Here is a 16,114-nt window from a genome sequence, read left to right on the forward strand (position 1 = left end):
CGAGAGTCTTTGCCATTTAGTTGACCTATTTATTTTTTTTTCTCATGGTTTATTTTTTTTTATATTTAAAAATTTCCATCTCCTTCCCTCCTCCTCCCCCCTCCCTCCCCTCCTTCTCCCCCTTCCCTCCCCTCCTTCTCCCCCTTCCCTCCCCTCCCCTCCACCCATACCTCCCCTCCCTCCCTCTCAAGGCCAAGGAGCCATCAGGGTTCCCCACTCTATGCTAAGACCAAGGTCCTCCCAACTCCCCCCAGGTCCAGGAAGGTGATCGACCAAGCTGAGAAGGCTCCCACAGAGCCCGTCCATGAAGAACAATCAGAGCCCAGAGCCATTGTCCTTTGCTTCTCAGTCAGCCCCCGCTGTTGGCCACACTCAGAGAGACGGGTTTGGTCGCATGATCCATCAGTCCCATTCCAACTGGAGTTGGTGATCTCCCATTAGTTCTGTCCCACCGTTTCCATGAGTGAACGCACCCCTCTCGTTCCTGACTTTCTCCCTCATGTTCTCGCTCCTTCTGCTCCTCATCGGGACCTTGGGAGCTCAGTCCAGTGCTCCAATGTGGGGCTCAGTCACCTTCCCCATCTGTCGCCACCTGGAGGTTCCCTCACGGTCCTGACTTTCTTTCTCATGTTCTCTCTCCTTCTGCTCCTCATCAGGACCTTGGGAGCTCAGTCCGGTGCTCCAAGGTGGGGCTCTGTCATTTTCTTCATCTATCGTCAGGTGGAGGTTCTATGGTGATATGCAAGAAATTCATCAGTATGGCTATAGGAACTGGCCTTTTCAGGCTCCCTCTCCTCAGCTGCCCAAGGAACTAACTGGGGGTGTCTCCCTGGAAACCTGGGAACCCCTCTAGGGTCAAGTCTCTTGACAACCCTCAGGTAGCTCCTTAAATTAAGATATATGCTTCCCTGCTCTCATATCCACCCTTCCTATATCCCAAGCACCCCATTCCTCCGAGCTCCCCCCGCTCTCCCCTTCACACTTTTCTCTCCCCATCTTCCCTTGGCCCAGTCTTGCCCAACCCTCAAGTTCCCAATTTTGCCTGGCGATCGTGTCTACTTCTAGTTGACCTATTTAAACCATTTTACTTTTTTTCCCTTTGGGGTATGTGTGACCATATCCAGCTTCCATGTTTCTCATGTTTGGTACTCGCTGAACTTCTGGGAGTAGGCACAGTTAGGTTGATTGTAAACCTTTTGACTCTTTTTTATCTTGATTGTAACCTCTGACAGGTGGGACCAGGCCTGGGTTTAAATCTAAGAACTATGTAATGCAAGCCCCTGCAGAGTTCTCTACCCAACATCCTGTAACATCCAGAGTGGTCGGTAGCTGCAGACACTGCTCCCAGCCTCACCTCTGTGCCCAATCAAATCCCTTGTAGACCTTCCATTCCGCAGACTTAGCATGTGGGGTATATAACAATCCATCAAATTCTCAAGGAGGACTTGGTGTTCTCTCTGCAGCCTGACCTTGGGAGTCTGTCCTGCAAACTCTAGCCGCCTTGGTCTTCCTGGACTCTCAGCTCCGTCTCTTCAACTCATTGAACATTCTGGGCTCCTCCTGGGTCTTCTCTCTGCACTTAGTCCTCTGTCAAGGTAGCGAGTGGGGACAAACTTATTTTACTTTGATTTCATTACTTAATGCCAGTTATTCAAATTTTATTTAGTGCTTTAGCTTTTATAACTGTTACTCCTCTTGGCCAGATGTCAAGGCCATATGACCATCTACACAGTAATAATTTACCCTGCTATCCCAAGGCAGAAATAATTCATTAATTTTCTAGTTAAACAAAAGCACTTTAGTGACTCATTATTTAAGAAAAACCAGCAAAAATACAAAGAAAAATCAAAAGTAATCTGTAATCCCATTCGCTGGAATTGATGTTTAGTAAGTGTTTAACAAACTTTTTCTACTGCACTCTGTTTACATATTCAACAAAAATTGTATTGCATAGAACTTTGGGTAATACACATATTAAGCATTTCAGTCCAAACACTTTCAGTTAAGTGTGAGCAATTCCATTTGTGGATGGTCACTAAAATGTCCATTTATGGGAATACGAAGATGATTCCATTGCCACGAACACAAAGATATGAATTAGATATCCCACATAGAAGAACGGCAGCGTATCTCCCAGCACTGGGGAGGCAGAGATGGACGATCCTGTGGGGCTCTCTGGCCAGCCAGTCTAGCCAAATAGGGAAGTCCCAGGGTCACTTAGAGACCTTGTCTCCAAAAATAAGATGGAGGGTCTGGTAAAATGGCTAATGACATGCTCATGTGCTTTTGACTTTAAGCCCATTTATATAATTTGCTATATTAATTTTTTAATAATATCGGACCATTTCTTTTTTATTTTTAAATATTTATTTATTTATTATGTATATAATATTCTGTCTGTGTCTATGCCTGCAGGCCAGAAGAGGGCACCAGACCCCATTACAGATGGCTGTGAGCCACCATGTGGTTGCTGGGAATTGAACTCAGGACCTTTGGTAGAGTAGGCAATGCTCTTAACCTCTGAGCCATCTCTCCAGCCCCAGCAGTGAAGATTCTTGCCACCAGGCTTGAGCCCCACGTGGTGGAAGGAAAGAATTGACTCCCACAAGTTGTCCTCAGACCTACACACTCATGCCCTGGCACAATAAAGACACACATTTTCTTATGTGTTTGTATGCATATGTGCAACATATATATCCATGTGCATGCACATGTAAATAAGTAATTTTAAAAAGTAAAGTAAAACAAAGAGCAACTGAGGAAGATGTCCTATGTTGATCCCTGGCCTCCAGGTATGCACATGCACATGTGAGTCATGTACCCATGCGCACACACACACACACACACACACACACACACACTATCCACTTATGGATATCAATATACCTGGAATTTAAGTAGTTATTTTACTTTTATTTGCTATGATAGGGTCTTTCTGAAGAAGATTTATTTGGTTCATGTGTGTGAGTGTTTTGCCTGCATCTGTGTGTACCGCATGTGCCATTTTCCCGAGGAGGCCAGAAGAGGGAGCTAGATCCCCTGTGAACCAGTATGTGGGTGCTGGGAAAGAACGCTCCCTTCTTCTGCAAGAGCAGCAAGTGCTCTTAACCACTGAGCTGTCTCTCCAGCCTCCATGACAGGGTCTTGCTCTGTATCCATGGCTGATCTGGAACTCACGGTGTAGATTGAGTTGGCCTTAAACTTATGGCAATCCTTGTGCCTCAGCCTCCTGAGTGCTGGGATTATATGTGTAGGCCATCATACCCGGCTTAAGCGTATTTTTAGAAGATTTTTCTTCATATATTAATTTTATCCAGAAAAAACTTTGTAGCGGTTACAATGGTCTTTATGGTAGTTCTGGTTTTAATTTCTTTAGTCACTTTCCATGCTGTGTTCTGTAGTGACTACACACTTGTCAACAGTGTACACAGCTTCTCTTTGTCTATACTCTCCCGACACTAGTTATCACTCATATTTCTGATCGCGTCTGTTTTCACGAGTGTGAAGTGATAGCTCATGGTGCTTCCAGTTTGTAGTTCCCTGATGGTTGGTGGTGGTACCACCTTTTCATGTGCCCGTTGACTGTCTTTGTATTGTCTTTGGGGAAAAAAAATCTGTTCTAGTCTTTTGTTCATTTTTTAATTGAGTTATATTGTTTTTCTTGTTCTTGAGTTTACTAATTCTTTACAAATCTTGCATACTAGCCCTTTCTCTACTCCCTTTTCCTGAACTATTGATTGAGATTAAAATCGCTGACTTTGTGTGTGACTATGTTCATGTATGTAATGTTGGGTGGGTATGCACTTTCACGCGTGCCAGTGCCTGTCAAGGCCAGAGGTTGACGTCAATGTCTTTCTTGTTTGCTTTCCATCTTGTTGTTATTATTTAACTTTTCATGTTTTGTGTGTGCATGTGTTAATGCATGTCTCTCTCTCTCTGTGTGTGTGTGTGTGTGTGTGTCCATGCATACCATAGTGCATGTGTAGAAATCTGCGGTGAGGACAACTTACAAAGGTCAGTTCTCTCTTCCTACGATGGTTTCGGGACTCAAACTCAAGGCATTGGGCTTGGCAAATACTCTTTCTAGGTAAGCCATCTTACTACCCCTCTACCTTATTCATGGAGATAGGTCTCTCACTAAGCCTGAAACTTTCCAGTTGGCTACACTGACTGGCCAGCAAGCCCCAGGGATCCTCCTGTCTCCATTTCTCAGTGTTAGTGTTTACAGACCTGTGCCTATCATCAGATCACTGCACTGACTATTTCCCCAGCCCCAGGGACTGTTGAGTGTTTCCTATGCTGAAGCTTTGATCGATATAGTCCCATCTGTTTATATTTGTTGTGAATATGAGAGGCAAGAAATCACTGACAAAGCCATTGTCAAGGAGTTTTATGATCTTGGCATTTGAATCTTTTGTCTATATGGGGGTTGATTTTTGTATATAGTATAAGATATATGTCCAATATCATTGTTTTTCCTGTTGAAATCCAGTTTTCCCAGCACTGTATTAGAGAACCTTATCTTTCCCGTGGTGTCTTCGTGGTGCCCTTGTTGACCACTTCTTGTACTGAGTTTTTAGGGTTATTTATGGATTCTCTGCACTGTTCCCTAAGTTATTTTGTTTGCTTTTATACCAGTAAAATGTTATTTTTGCTTTTCTTTGTTTGTTTTGGGAAACATTCATGCTAAGAACATGCTCTACCACTCACATACACCCTCAACACTCATACTGCTTGGTTTGTGATAACTTTGTAATATAATCTTAAATCAGATTAAATTCCTCTAACTTTGCTTTTCTCCTCAGAATCATTCTGGATATTTGGGGTCTTTCATGATTTTATACAGATCTCAATTTTGTTTTTTTTTTTTCTATGTTTGCAACAAACGCTAATGGGATTTTGACAGGACTTTCATCAGCTCGTTCGTCACTGCTGTCCCCTTTCAGCCTGTTTACGGGCTCACCCACACGCCTTTTCTTCCCGAAGCTTCACCTCCTCTTTCTCTGCTTGAGATGGCAAATGCGGTTTCAGAGGCGACCCCTTCACGTGATGAGCTCTCAGCTGTCCCATTGGTCACCTGCAGCTGTTGTGTGCCACCTCTAAGTTGTCATGTGGGGAACAAGGGAGCTCCAGGGGAGACAGAGAACGACTCTCTGCTTGGTGTTACAGTGTCTTCTGATCTACTTTGTCCCCACTGCCCATGCCCTCACTGACTCCCACCATGCTGTGACAGGCGGAGTTCCTTAACTTTCCTGTAAGTACTAAGAGCTACAGTGTCTATGGTACGGCAAGCGTGCTGTCTCAGTCCTGTCTATGTGGTAGAGTCCCTGACTACTCTATAGATGATATAGTTGGGCCACTGACGACTCCAGAAGTTTTCAGGCTTAGGGAATCCAGAGGAGATCAGAGCCCTGACATCATGGGGACTAGAACGGAGACATTCACAAGTCACAGGACCAAAGAATACTGGAATCTGATTGCAACTTGACTGAGAGGTGGGTTAGAGGTTGTGCTAGGGAGGTTGTGTCTGGGGAAGAAGAAAGCATAGAGCAGCCAGTGAATACGGAGCTCTGCACTAGAGGGAACAAAGTGCTTAGGGAGAGAGTGAGGACATCACGGGGAGGTAAGCGGGCCTGAGATAATAAAGAGCACTGGTTAAACCGCCAGCCATTCTGAATGGTGTGCCAGGAACCAAACGGAAAGAAAGGCCAGGGAAGTCAGGGTGATTGGGTGCGAAATTATTATTTTTGAGTATTCAGACTTTTGGACTGAGGATGTAACTCAGAGTTTGAGTGCTTGTTTAGTGTGTGGAAGGCCCTGAGTTATCCCCAGCACCACAAAACAAGCAAACTAAAAACAAGGCCTTTGTGGAGCACCAACATGTATGAGGGTTGTATTTCTTGTCTTTGTCAATCCATGGGTGACTAGTGTCTTGGTTTTCCTGCTAGGGAAACTAAGATCTGAGATGTTTGCAAGTGGAAGAGGGAGATGGAATTATGATCTGTTGTTGGCTTTTTTTTTTTAACGCTTTGGGAGCCCACCACCCAGCTCCCAAATAAATGCACAGAGACTTATTCTACTTATGAATGCCTGGCTTTAGCTTGGCTCATTTCTAGCCAGCTTTTCTAACTTAAATTATCCGGCTTCTCTTTAACTATATTATGCCTCTGAGCTTTTTACCTTTCTTTATTCTATGTATCTTTCCTCTTACTCAGTGGCTAGCTCCTGGGGTCATCCTCTCCTTCTCCTTTTCCTTTTCTCACTCCTCCCTCTTCCCTCTCTGGAGCCTAGATTTCTCCTCCTATTTATTCTCTCCACCTGCCAGTTCCACCTGTCCCTCTCTCCTGTCTAGCTATTGGCCATTCAGCTCTTCATTAGACCCATCAGCTGTTTTAGACAGGCAAAGTAACACAGTTTTACAGAGTTAACCAAATGCAACAGAAAAGAATGCAACACATCTTTGCATTATTAAATATTCTATAGCATAAGAGAATGTAACACATCTTAAACTAATATTCACAACAATATTTGTGACTCAGTCTGGTGTTCTTTCCGCTGCTGTCATGGGAACTGAGACAACATCGTGTGGATACAGGGGACAACGGTGCTAGCACTGGAGTAGCCAACCCTAACCCTCACCTGAGTAGCCTGTAATTGAGAACCCGGCAAGAGTTATATTTAATATTTATTTTAAGCACTTAAAGTTTGCTCTATCTATATGTACACCTACACGCCTGAAGAAGGCAACAGATTTTATTACAGATGGTTGTGGTTGCTGGGAATTGACTCAGGACCTCAGGAAGAACCAGATGAGCCATCATCTTAACCCCTGAGCCATCTCACCAGCCCCAAAAGCACTTTTTTTTTTTTTAAGACAAGGTCTCACTATGTAGACCAGGCTGGCCTGGAACATACAGAGATCCTCCTGTCTCTGCCTCCCAAGTGCTAGGATTAAAAGCAGGCACCACCACACCTGGCTTTGTTATATGTACTTTTAAAAAAAAGATAGATGGTTCACTGCTTAAGGGCATATATTGTTCTTCTAGAGGACCCAAGTTCAGTTCCCAGTACCCACAGGGTGGTTCACAACTGCATGTGGACACTGTGGGCACCTGCATTCACATGCACATATTCACATAAAACACACATACACACACATACACATATACACTCACACATATACATACAGACAATTAAAAATAATAGAAGTAGAGGCTGGAAAGAGCTCAGAAAATGAAGTGATGCTACATGCTTCGTGCAGAAGCTCAAAGACTTGAGTTGTCTCCCAAGAACTCACATAAAAATACTCTGTAACTGGGCTGGAGAGATGGCTCAGAGGTTAAGAGCACTGCCTGCTCTTCCAAAGGTCCTGAGTTCAATTCCATCTGTAATGAGGTCTGGTGCCCTCTTCTGGCCTTCAGGCATACACACAGACAGAATATTGTATATGTAATAAATAAATAAATTTAAAAAAAATACTCTGTAACTATGTTTTGCCTCTGGGCCTTTTACCTTTCTTTATTTTACTATATCTTTCTTTACTTCTTACTCCGTGGCTGGCTATGTGGCTGTGTGGCTGGCCCTTGGCTTATAATCCTGGTTCTGTGGAGGGAGAGGCAGGAGGATTTCTGAAGCTTTGGTATAGCCTAATTTGGCAAACTCTAGACCAATGAGAGACTTTGTTTCATAAAACAAAGTGAATGACTCCTGAGGAATGACATGTGAAGTTGACCTCTGACTCTACAGACCAGTGCACACATGTATGTATACCCATAAACACATATACTCTCATAAACATGTGTAGATGGAGACTGTGCTTTTTTTTCCTGGCAACCTGGACCCCAATAATCACACAAAAAGCTATATTAATTACAACACTGTTTGGCCAATGTCTCGGGCATATTACTAGCTAGCTCTTACATCTTAAATTAGCACATTTCTATTAATCTATGTATCACCACAAGACTGTGGCTTACCAGTAAAGTTCTGGCATCTTTCTCCTTTGGCAGCCACATTGCATCTCCTTGACTCTTCCTACTCTACCTCTGTTCAGATTTTCCTGCCTGGCTTTACTCTGCTAAGCCATTGGCCAAAACAGCTTTATTCACCAACCAACAAAACAACACATATACAGAAGGACATCCCACATCCCACATTCACCACCCTCCATACCACCAAATAAAAATAAAAGTAATATATGAGATTCTGAAAAGGACTTTGAGTAATGCTGGACAGCCTGATATGAGAATTTCCTTCCTACCGTTATCTCTGTTCCGAGTCAGTCACTTCAAAGCCATGGTTCCTGGTGCTTCAGTGCTTACCCTCTGTTTTTGTGATCAGCAGTGACATTTAACTCACCAGAAGGTGAGGAAGTTGAACAATGGGCTCAAGAGGAAGAGTTGAAGGAACTAGAGAGGTTTCATCTGCCAAAGAGAAGATGCTGAGGACACGGACCTGCTGTCCTCCAAGCAGCTCTGAGGCTTGGGGGTCCAGAGCAGACACAGAGCAGACCAGAGCAGAGCTTGGACCCACAGCATGGACACTAATGGAGAAGCAGAGTTAGCTCAGTGAGGGGAGAAGAGCCATCTTAAGGGACAGTACCTCCCATGAATATATTCCTATAGAGGGGGCTGTGAAATGCTGGAGAAGGGGTTGAAATTTGAAGAGTGGTCAGGAAGTCTGTACAGAGATGCTTTTTTGCCTAGTGGAAGCAAGACTCTAGCATCACTGTGGAAAGGGCATCCTGGAGGAGAGAAACAGCATATGCCAAGGCCTTGAGGCCCCCTGGACTCTGGAGGGGCCAGAGTGATGGAACCAAGTGAGTGGAGATGCACTGAAAAGTGACAGAGGGGCCAGGCTCAAACAAGACGAATGGGTGAAAACAGATCTCTTGATTTGGATACTTAACAAAAGTATTTATTCCCCCCCCTCTCTCTCGTGTGTGTGGTGTGTAAGTTGTATGTCACAGTAGAAGTGTAGAGGTCAGGTGATAATTCTCTAGGGTCAGTTCTCTCTTACATTGTGGGATTCAGGGATCAAAACTCAGGTCATTAGACCTAATAGCAAGCACCTGGACCCAGTTAGTCATCTTACTGGTCCTGTTTTTTGTTTTAGAGACAGACTCTTCTAAGCTGGCCTGGAATTCACTGTGGCCACCCCCCATCCCGAGACAGGGTTTCTCTGTGTCACAGTCCTAGCTGTCCTGGAACTCATTAGGTAGACCAGGCTGGCCTCGAACTCACAGAAATATGCCTGCCTCTGCCTCCCAAGTGCTGGGATTAAAGGCATGCACCACCACTGCCCAGTACAGCAATTCTTATAAAGGAAAATATTTAATTGGGGCTAGTTTACAGTTCAGAGTTTTAGCTCATTATAGTCATGGTGGGAAGCATGGCAGCGTGCAGGCAGACATGGTGCTGGAGAAGGAGCTGAGAGTTCTACATCTGGATCAGCAGAAAGAGACAGTGAGCCGCTAGACCTGGCTTGAGCTTCTGAAACCTCAAACCCCAACCCCCAGTGACACACTTCCTCCAACAAGGTCACACCTCCTAAAAGTGTCACTCCCTCTGGGGCTATGGGGGCCGTTTTTATTCAAACCATTATACCTAGCCTGGGTGGCCTTGAACTTGCAGAGATCCTCTTGTCTCAGCCTCCTGAATGCTGGGATTACAAGTGTGAGGCACCGTGTTCTTGAGAGCAGCCTCCAACTCCTTTTGTAAGCAAGTCTTAGGGTTTTTATTGTTGTGGAAAGACACCTTGACCACAGCAACTCTTACAAAGAAAACATTTAATTGAGGTGGTGGCTCACAGCAATTTCAGAGGTTCAGTCCATTATAATCATGACAGGGAGCATGGCAGAATGCAGGCAGACATGGAGCTGGCTACATCCTGACCAGAAGGCGGCAGAAAGTCAACTGACAATCACACTGAGTGAAACTTAAGAAGAGAGACCTTAAAGCCCACCCCCACAGTGACACACTTCCTCTAACAAGGCCACACTTCCTAATAGTGCTACTCTCTTTGGGGGCCATTATCTCTCAAGCCACCATAAAGCACTAGTTAGAAATCCCTTTCTAAGAACCCGACATAGTGACATATGCTTCTAACTCTAGTACATTTGGGAGGTGAGGGCAGGAGGATCAGGAGTTCAAAGTCACCCTTAAATACATAGGGAGTTCAAGGCCAGAGTGGGCTATGTGGGACCCTGTCTCAAAAAACTGAAAACAAGAAAAAAAATTGTCTTCACACCAATGAAGATCAAGTAAAATGAAACTATGCTCCTAAAACTGTAAGGTCTTGATCAAATAAAAAGGAACTTAATATTTTGTGGATTTTTAAAGAAAGAGACATATTAGTCTTGAAAGAAAGATCCCCTGACCTCAACCTTCTAAGGGCTGGTGTTGTAAAACGTTCGCTTATTTGTTTCCTGACTGCCCAGCAGCTCAGACCTGAAATAATCACACAGAAACTATATTATTTAAATTACTGCTTGGCCCATTAGCTCTAGCTTTGTATTTGCTAACACTTATATCTTAATTTAACACACTTTTAGTAATCTGTGTATCGCCACATGGCTGTGGCCTACCAGGTAAAGTTCCAGCGTCTGGCTCTGGCAGGGCTACATGGCTTCTCTCTGCCTCTGCCTCCTTTCTCCCAGCATTCAGGTTAGTTTTCCCCATCTATCTAGGTTCTGCCCTATCAACAGGCCAAGGCAGTTTCTTTATTCACCAATGGTATTCACAGCATACAGAGGGGAATCCCACATGAGGCTGGATCTTAAGAGGTGTCACTTCATTCACCTTGCTTTATGGGTTACCATAAATGAGGCAGGACAGTTGGCATAAAAGAGTGCCATCTGCTTCCTGTAGGCACCTTTTGAGGGGAGAGTGTGGCAAGACACAAATCTCTTCATAGAGATATAGGGTGTCAAGGTGACAACAGGCTGTCTCTTGCTTAAATATATATGTATATGTATATACATATACATATACATACTTTTTTTTGAGGCAAGCCCAAACTCACTAATGTAGCCAAGAATGATTTTGATCTTCTGATCTTTCTGTATCCAACTCTCAGGTGCTGGGTTTATAGGCAAATGCTATCATGACTAGTTTTTACTGGATCCAGGATAGGGCATTGTGCATTCTACCGCCTAAGCTACATCCTCTCCTGTTTCCTGCTTTTCATCTAGGAATTTCGTCATCCGAAGTTAAATCTTCTTCATCGGGAGAACTTCATCTGGAATCTGAAAAACATTCCTCTTCTGGAGAAATACATGGGTGCTCTGAGCCAGAGTCGAAACCGGGAGATTGTTGAACAGGTCACTCAGCTTTTCAAGGAAGAAGTAATGACTAAATTAAGTCATTTTCGAGAATGTGAGTATTTTCCCAGTCAGAGTATGTACTTCTCTCAACCTTTAAATTGGCAAGTTTCATACTGTCAGGAAATCATGGAGGTACAACTTAGATTTGCCACCTTATAAGATGTTCTTGTTTATTTCTATTACTTTTACAAGAATAGTATCTTTAATATTCTTAAAATTGCTATATTTGAAGTTTGCTTTTGTTGTCATTTGGACTTTGTAGTCTGGGCTGGCCTTGAACTCACAGAAACCCTCCTGCATCCATCTCCTTATATTCAGCTTGATCCAATAATGCCAGTTTCCAAATGAGGCTGCATGAATTCATGCTATTACCAGGGTGTAGATGTCCTCACTGCACTACATCTTGACTTTGTGATGCATTTTTTAAATCTTATTTTCACATTCTAGTTTCTCATTGTAGTTTTAAAATACGTTTCTCTATTTGGCTGGAAATACACACACACACACACACACACACACATATAAATGTGATGTGCCTACTCAAGTCTTTTGCCTATTTTTCTGTTGGTATTTTTTTGTCTAATTTATAGATAAAAGTTCTAAACATACTTGTTGTCTGATGTTTCTACCCCACCAGGTCCCACATCCATTTACTCCCAAATAAGCACACAGAGGTCTACATTAATTATGAACTGATTGGCCTATTAGCTCAGGCTTTTTATTAACTCTTATAACTTATATTAGCCCATAATTCTTGTCTGTGTTAGCCACGTGGCTTGGTACCGTTTTCAACAAGGCAGTCACATCTTGCTTGCTCTGTGTCTGGCTTCCTCTGTGCCTGAGTGATGACTGTGGACTGAAACTTTTCTCTTGCCATAATTCTCATTGCCCCACCTCTACTTCCTGCCTGGTCTCCATTGCCCTGCATATAGTTCCTGCCTAGATACTGGCCAATCAGCGTTTCTTTAAAATACAAGGGACTGGGTACAGACCATGTTCCACAGCACTTTCCCCCCCTTTTTTAAAACAAGAACTCCAAATTGAATCTCCTTTATTTAGCTTTTCTACTGACCATTATCCATAACAACTTGTAACCAACATTCTAAACAAAGGCAAACATCAATAATCCATTTTTTGGGGAACGTGTGCATAGTTTTCCAGGCTATTCCTGCTGATTGGGGGCACTGATAATCTTATGGGGACCTAAAGAAAATTTAGAATTATGATCAAGCCGTGACTGGAGTATTCTGAATCTGTTCTGGATGTAGAACTCAGACATCTGTGCCATTCCTCCTACTGGAGATTTCTCAGGGGTCTTCCTTGATCAAACCTTTACTCAGAATGAATCCACAGCTTCCCATTTCCTGTGGAAACAAAAGCAAAACTTCTTCTACAAAGTAACATACCTTTTGACTTAAACTTTGAAGTCAAGGCATTTTCAAAAATATCTATGTTGGATTAATCTAGCAGCATTTATAATCAAATATCTTTTAGCAGCTTTTGCTCCATCCTCAGCCATCAAACAATTTAAAGACAACATAATAACATACAGTATTCAGACTCTCTGTGTAGTTTTCATCTTTATGTGGCTTTATTTTTAAACTCTATTTCTTTTATTTTATTTTTAATTTTTGGGTTTTTGAGACAGGGTTTCTCTATGTATCTTTGGCTGTCCTGGAACTCGCTGTGTAGACTAGTCTGTCCTTGAACTCACAGAGATCTGCCTGCCTCTGTCTCCCAAGTGTTGGGGATAAAGATGTGTGTCATCACACCCAACTACTCTCTTTCTTTCTTTTTTATTTTAAGGTCTTTATCTTTTTTCTTTTAACTCTCAAGCCTGCATATATTTTTAAACACAATGTAAACTGTTTAGAGACTTTTTTATCTGAATCTCTCTTTACTGTAGATCTCTCTTTTTCTGACCATATGAGTCTTTAATTTGCTAAGCGATTCGGCTAGGATTAAAGCCATAGCTTTGACAGCTGGATCCAGCCCATCACTTAGCTTTCTGAGGGTCCAGCCTCATGGCAGAGGTATTGGCTGAAGCCATGTTTATTGCCACAGCTCTATGGAGTTTCAAGGTCCCTGCCACCACCAAAAAGTATGCAGTCAGCTTTTCATCAACACTATTTAAGTGTTTTGTGGCAGGACCTCTTAAAAGAAATGCAAGATTTTACAGCTAAAGCTGAGTCAGGAAGTCTCTTTTAAATGAGAGATCTTGCCTCTAGCAAGCAGAGCTCACCCAAGAAAGTGCTGCTATCAATAAGCTGTGCTTAACTGTAGTGAGGAGGTTGCTTTGTTTGTCCCAGCTGCCCAGAACCTAAATAATCACACAGGAACTGTATTAATTAAATCACTGCTTGGCCCATTAGCTCTAGCTTCTTATTGGCTAACTTTTACATCTTAATTTAACCCATTTCCAATAATCTGTGTATCGCCACATGGCAGTGGCTTACCAGCAAATTTTTGGCATGTCTGACTCTGGCTGCGTCTACATGGTGTCCCCCTGACTCCACGTTCCTTCTCCTAGCATTCAGTCCACTTCCCCCACACCCCCACTCCACCTACCTAAGTTCTGCCCTATTAACAGGCCAAGGCAGTTTCTTTATTCATTAACCAATAAAAGCAACACACAGACAGAAGGACCTCCAACACCACTTAAGTGTATTCTTTTCTATCTATAATAACTTCCCAAGCTTTTTTAGGCTTTTAAGTGGATTTGGTCAGCCCCACATTGGCACGCCATTTGTTGACAGAGGTTTCTGTCCCACCCGGTCCTGCAGCCATTCAGCCCCAATTAAACACACAGAGGTCTATATTAATCATACACTCATTGGCCTAGTACCTCAGGCTTCTTATTAACTCTTATAACTTATATTAGCCCATAATTTCTGTCTGTGTTAGCCACGTGGCTTGCTACCTTTTTCAGCGAGGCAGTCACATCTTGCTTGCTCTGTGTCTGGCTTCCTCTCTGTCTTGGTGATGGCTGCAGACTGACTCTTTCCTCTCTCAGAGTTCACCTGTTCTCATTGCCTCACCTCTACTACCTGCCTGGCTACTGGCCAATCAGCATTTTATTAAATAAGTGCAATGAATCCTTTGTAATTAATAGTTATATGTGTACAAATGTTTCTCCCATTCTGTGGCCAATTTTAAGGGTTCCAAATATTTTAATCTTAGTGAAATATAAGGATAGAAGTTCTTCCCCAATGTATGTCCAGTAGCATATTTTATCATCTTACATTTTATATTTTTTGCTTTTACATTATATCTATAATCTGCCTCATTTTTTATATGCAGTATGAATTTGTCTTATAAATGATAATTTTTCCCACCATTATGAATTGCAGACACCTTTTTCTCTTCTCTGTTTTGTAATACCTGTGTTATGAATCAAATATGATTTGGATTATTTTATTCTTCTAGTCTAGTTGTCCGTGTGTGCACCCATACAAGTATCAGTTTAGTTTATGTTTCTGCTTCATTCTTCCTGATTGCCTTCCTCCCTCCAGACAGTCCACCTTCTGCTCACATGCACATGAAACATGTATCCCATTACCTCTCTTTTCCATATACTCTCTTCCTTCAGATATCTTCTCCCCTCTCTTAGGCTTCCTTCTAGAATCATGCCCTAAACATACACACACACACACACACAGACACAGACACACACACACAAATCTAGAGTATACACATGAGAGAAAACATTCAGTATTATCTTTCTGAGTCTAGTTTATTTCATAACTTTAACATAACAGTCTTGACTGTACTGGGCGTTGGTGGCGCATGCCTTTAATTCCAGCACTTGGGAGGCAGAGGCAGGCAGATCTCTGTGAGTTCAAGGCCAGCCTGGTCTACCTAGTGAGTTCCAGGACAGCTAGGACTGTGACACAGAGAAACCCTGTTTCAAAAAACAACAAAACAAAAACAAAACAAAATAACAAACAAAAAAATCTTCAGTGCATCCATTTCCTAGCAAATATTATGTTTACATTTTATTTATGGACAAATAAAATTCCATTCTGTATGTGTACCATGTTTCCTTTATCCATTTATCTGTTAGTGGATATCTTGGGTGATGGTGTTTCCTAGATATTGTGAATAGTTCAGCAATAAACATGGAGAGTACCTGTATGTACACTGGTTTTGAAACTTCTACTTTGAAGTATCAATCATTTATATTCACGTCAATAACCAAGAAAGATCACATGCCACGCCACCTCTTTTTTAAAAAAGTAAGGAGTATAGTTCAGCATATTCCTAGAGAGGAGAACTTGTGAGAGTCCTAAATATTACTACACAATAGTAATTTCTTGAACTTTAGTTTTTGAATAGAATAGAACATGTCTTCCCATCTTGTTCTTTTACATAAGGAGGCAGAGGCAGGTGAATCTCTGAGTTTGAAGCCAGCTTGGTCTACAGAGCTAGTTCCAGGACTGCCAGGACTACACAGAGAAGTGCTATCTCAAAAAATAAAACAAAACAAGAATATTAAGTATTTTTCTCTTTGTATTTTCATATCAGTTTTAGGATCAGCAAGCCATATGTTTTAAATAAAAGTCTATTGCTACTTTGGATTTCAATTGCTTGTAGTTAAGTTTGAAGAAAATGGCAATTACAGTATATTTATGTTTATAAAACTAATCTAATCCATGAATAAATCCAGTGTCTTCATTTGCATATACTCATAGGAGATCTTTATCCTTAAGGTGTAGATAAAAAAGTAAACACATGCTGGGCGGTGGTGGCGCACACCTTTAATCCCAGCAGGCAGAGGCAGGTAGATCTCTG

General features: G+C 42.4%; 1 protein-coding gene across 2 annotated transcripts in view; it reads left to right on the forward strand.

The window, feature by feature from the left end:
* Hykk (hydroxylysine kinase) overlaps window positions 1–16,114 on the forward strand; it is a 30,718-nt gene that overhangs the window by 6,830 nt on the left and 7,774 nt on the right. For both annotated transcript variants that reach the window (XM_038322561.1, XM_038322560.1), the window contains one exon: window positions 11,192–11,375. In XM_038322561.1, the coding sequence (XP_038178489.1) occupies window positions 11,192–11,375 (184 nt within the window). The remainder of the gene's footprint in view (window positions 1–11,191; window positions 11,376–16,114) is intronic.

Source organism: Arvicola amphibius, chromosome 3 (genome assembly GCF_903992535.2).
Source record: "Arvicola amphibius chromosome 3, mArvAmp1.2, whole genome shotgun sequence".
Lineage (NCBI taxonomy): Eukaryota > Metazoa > Chordata > Mammalia > Rodentia > Cricetidae > Arvicola > Arvicola amphibius.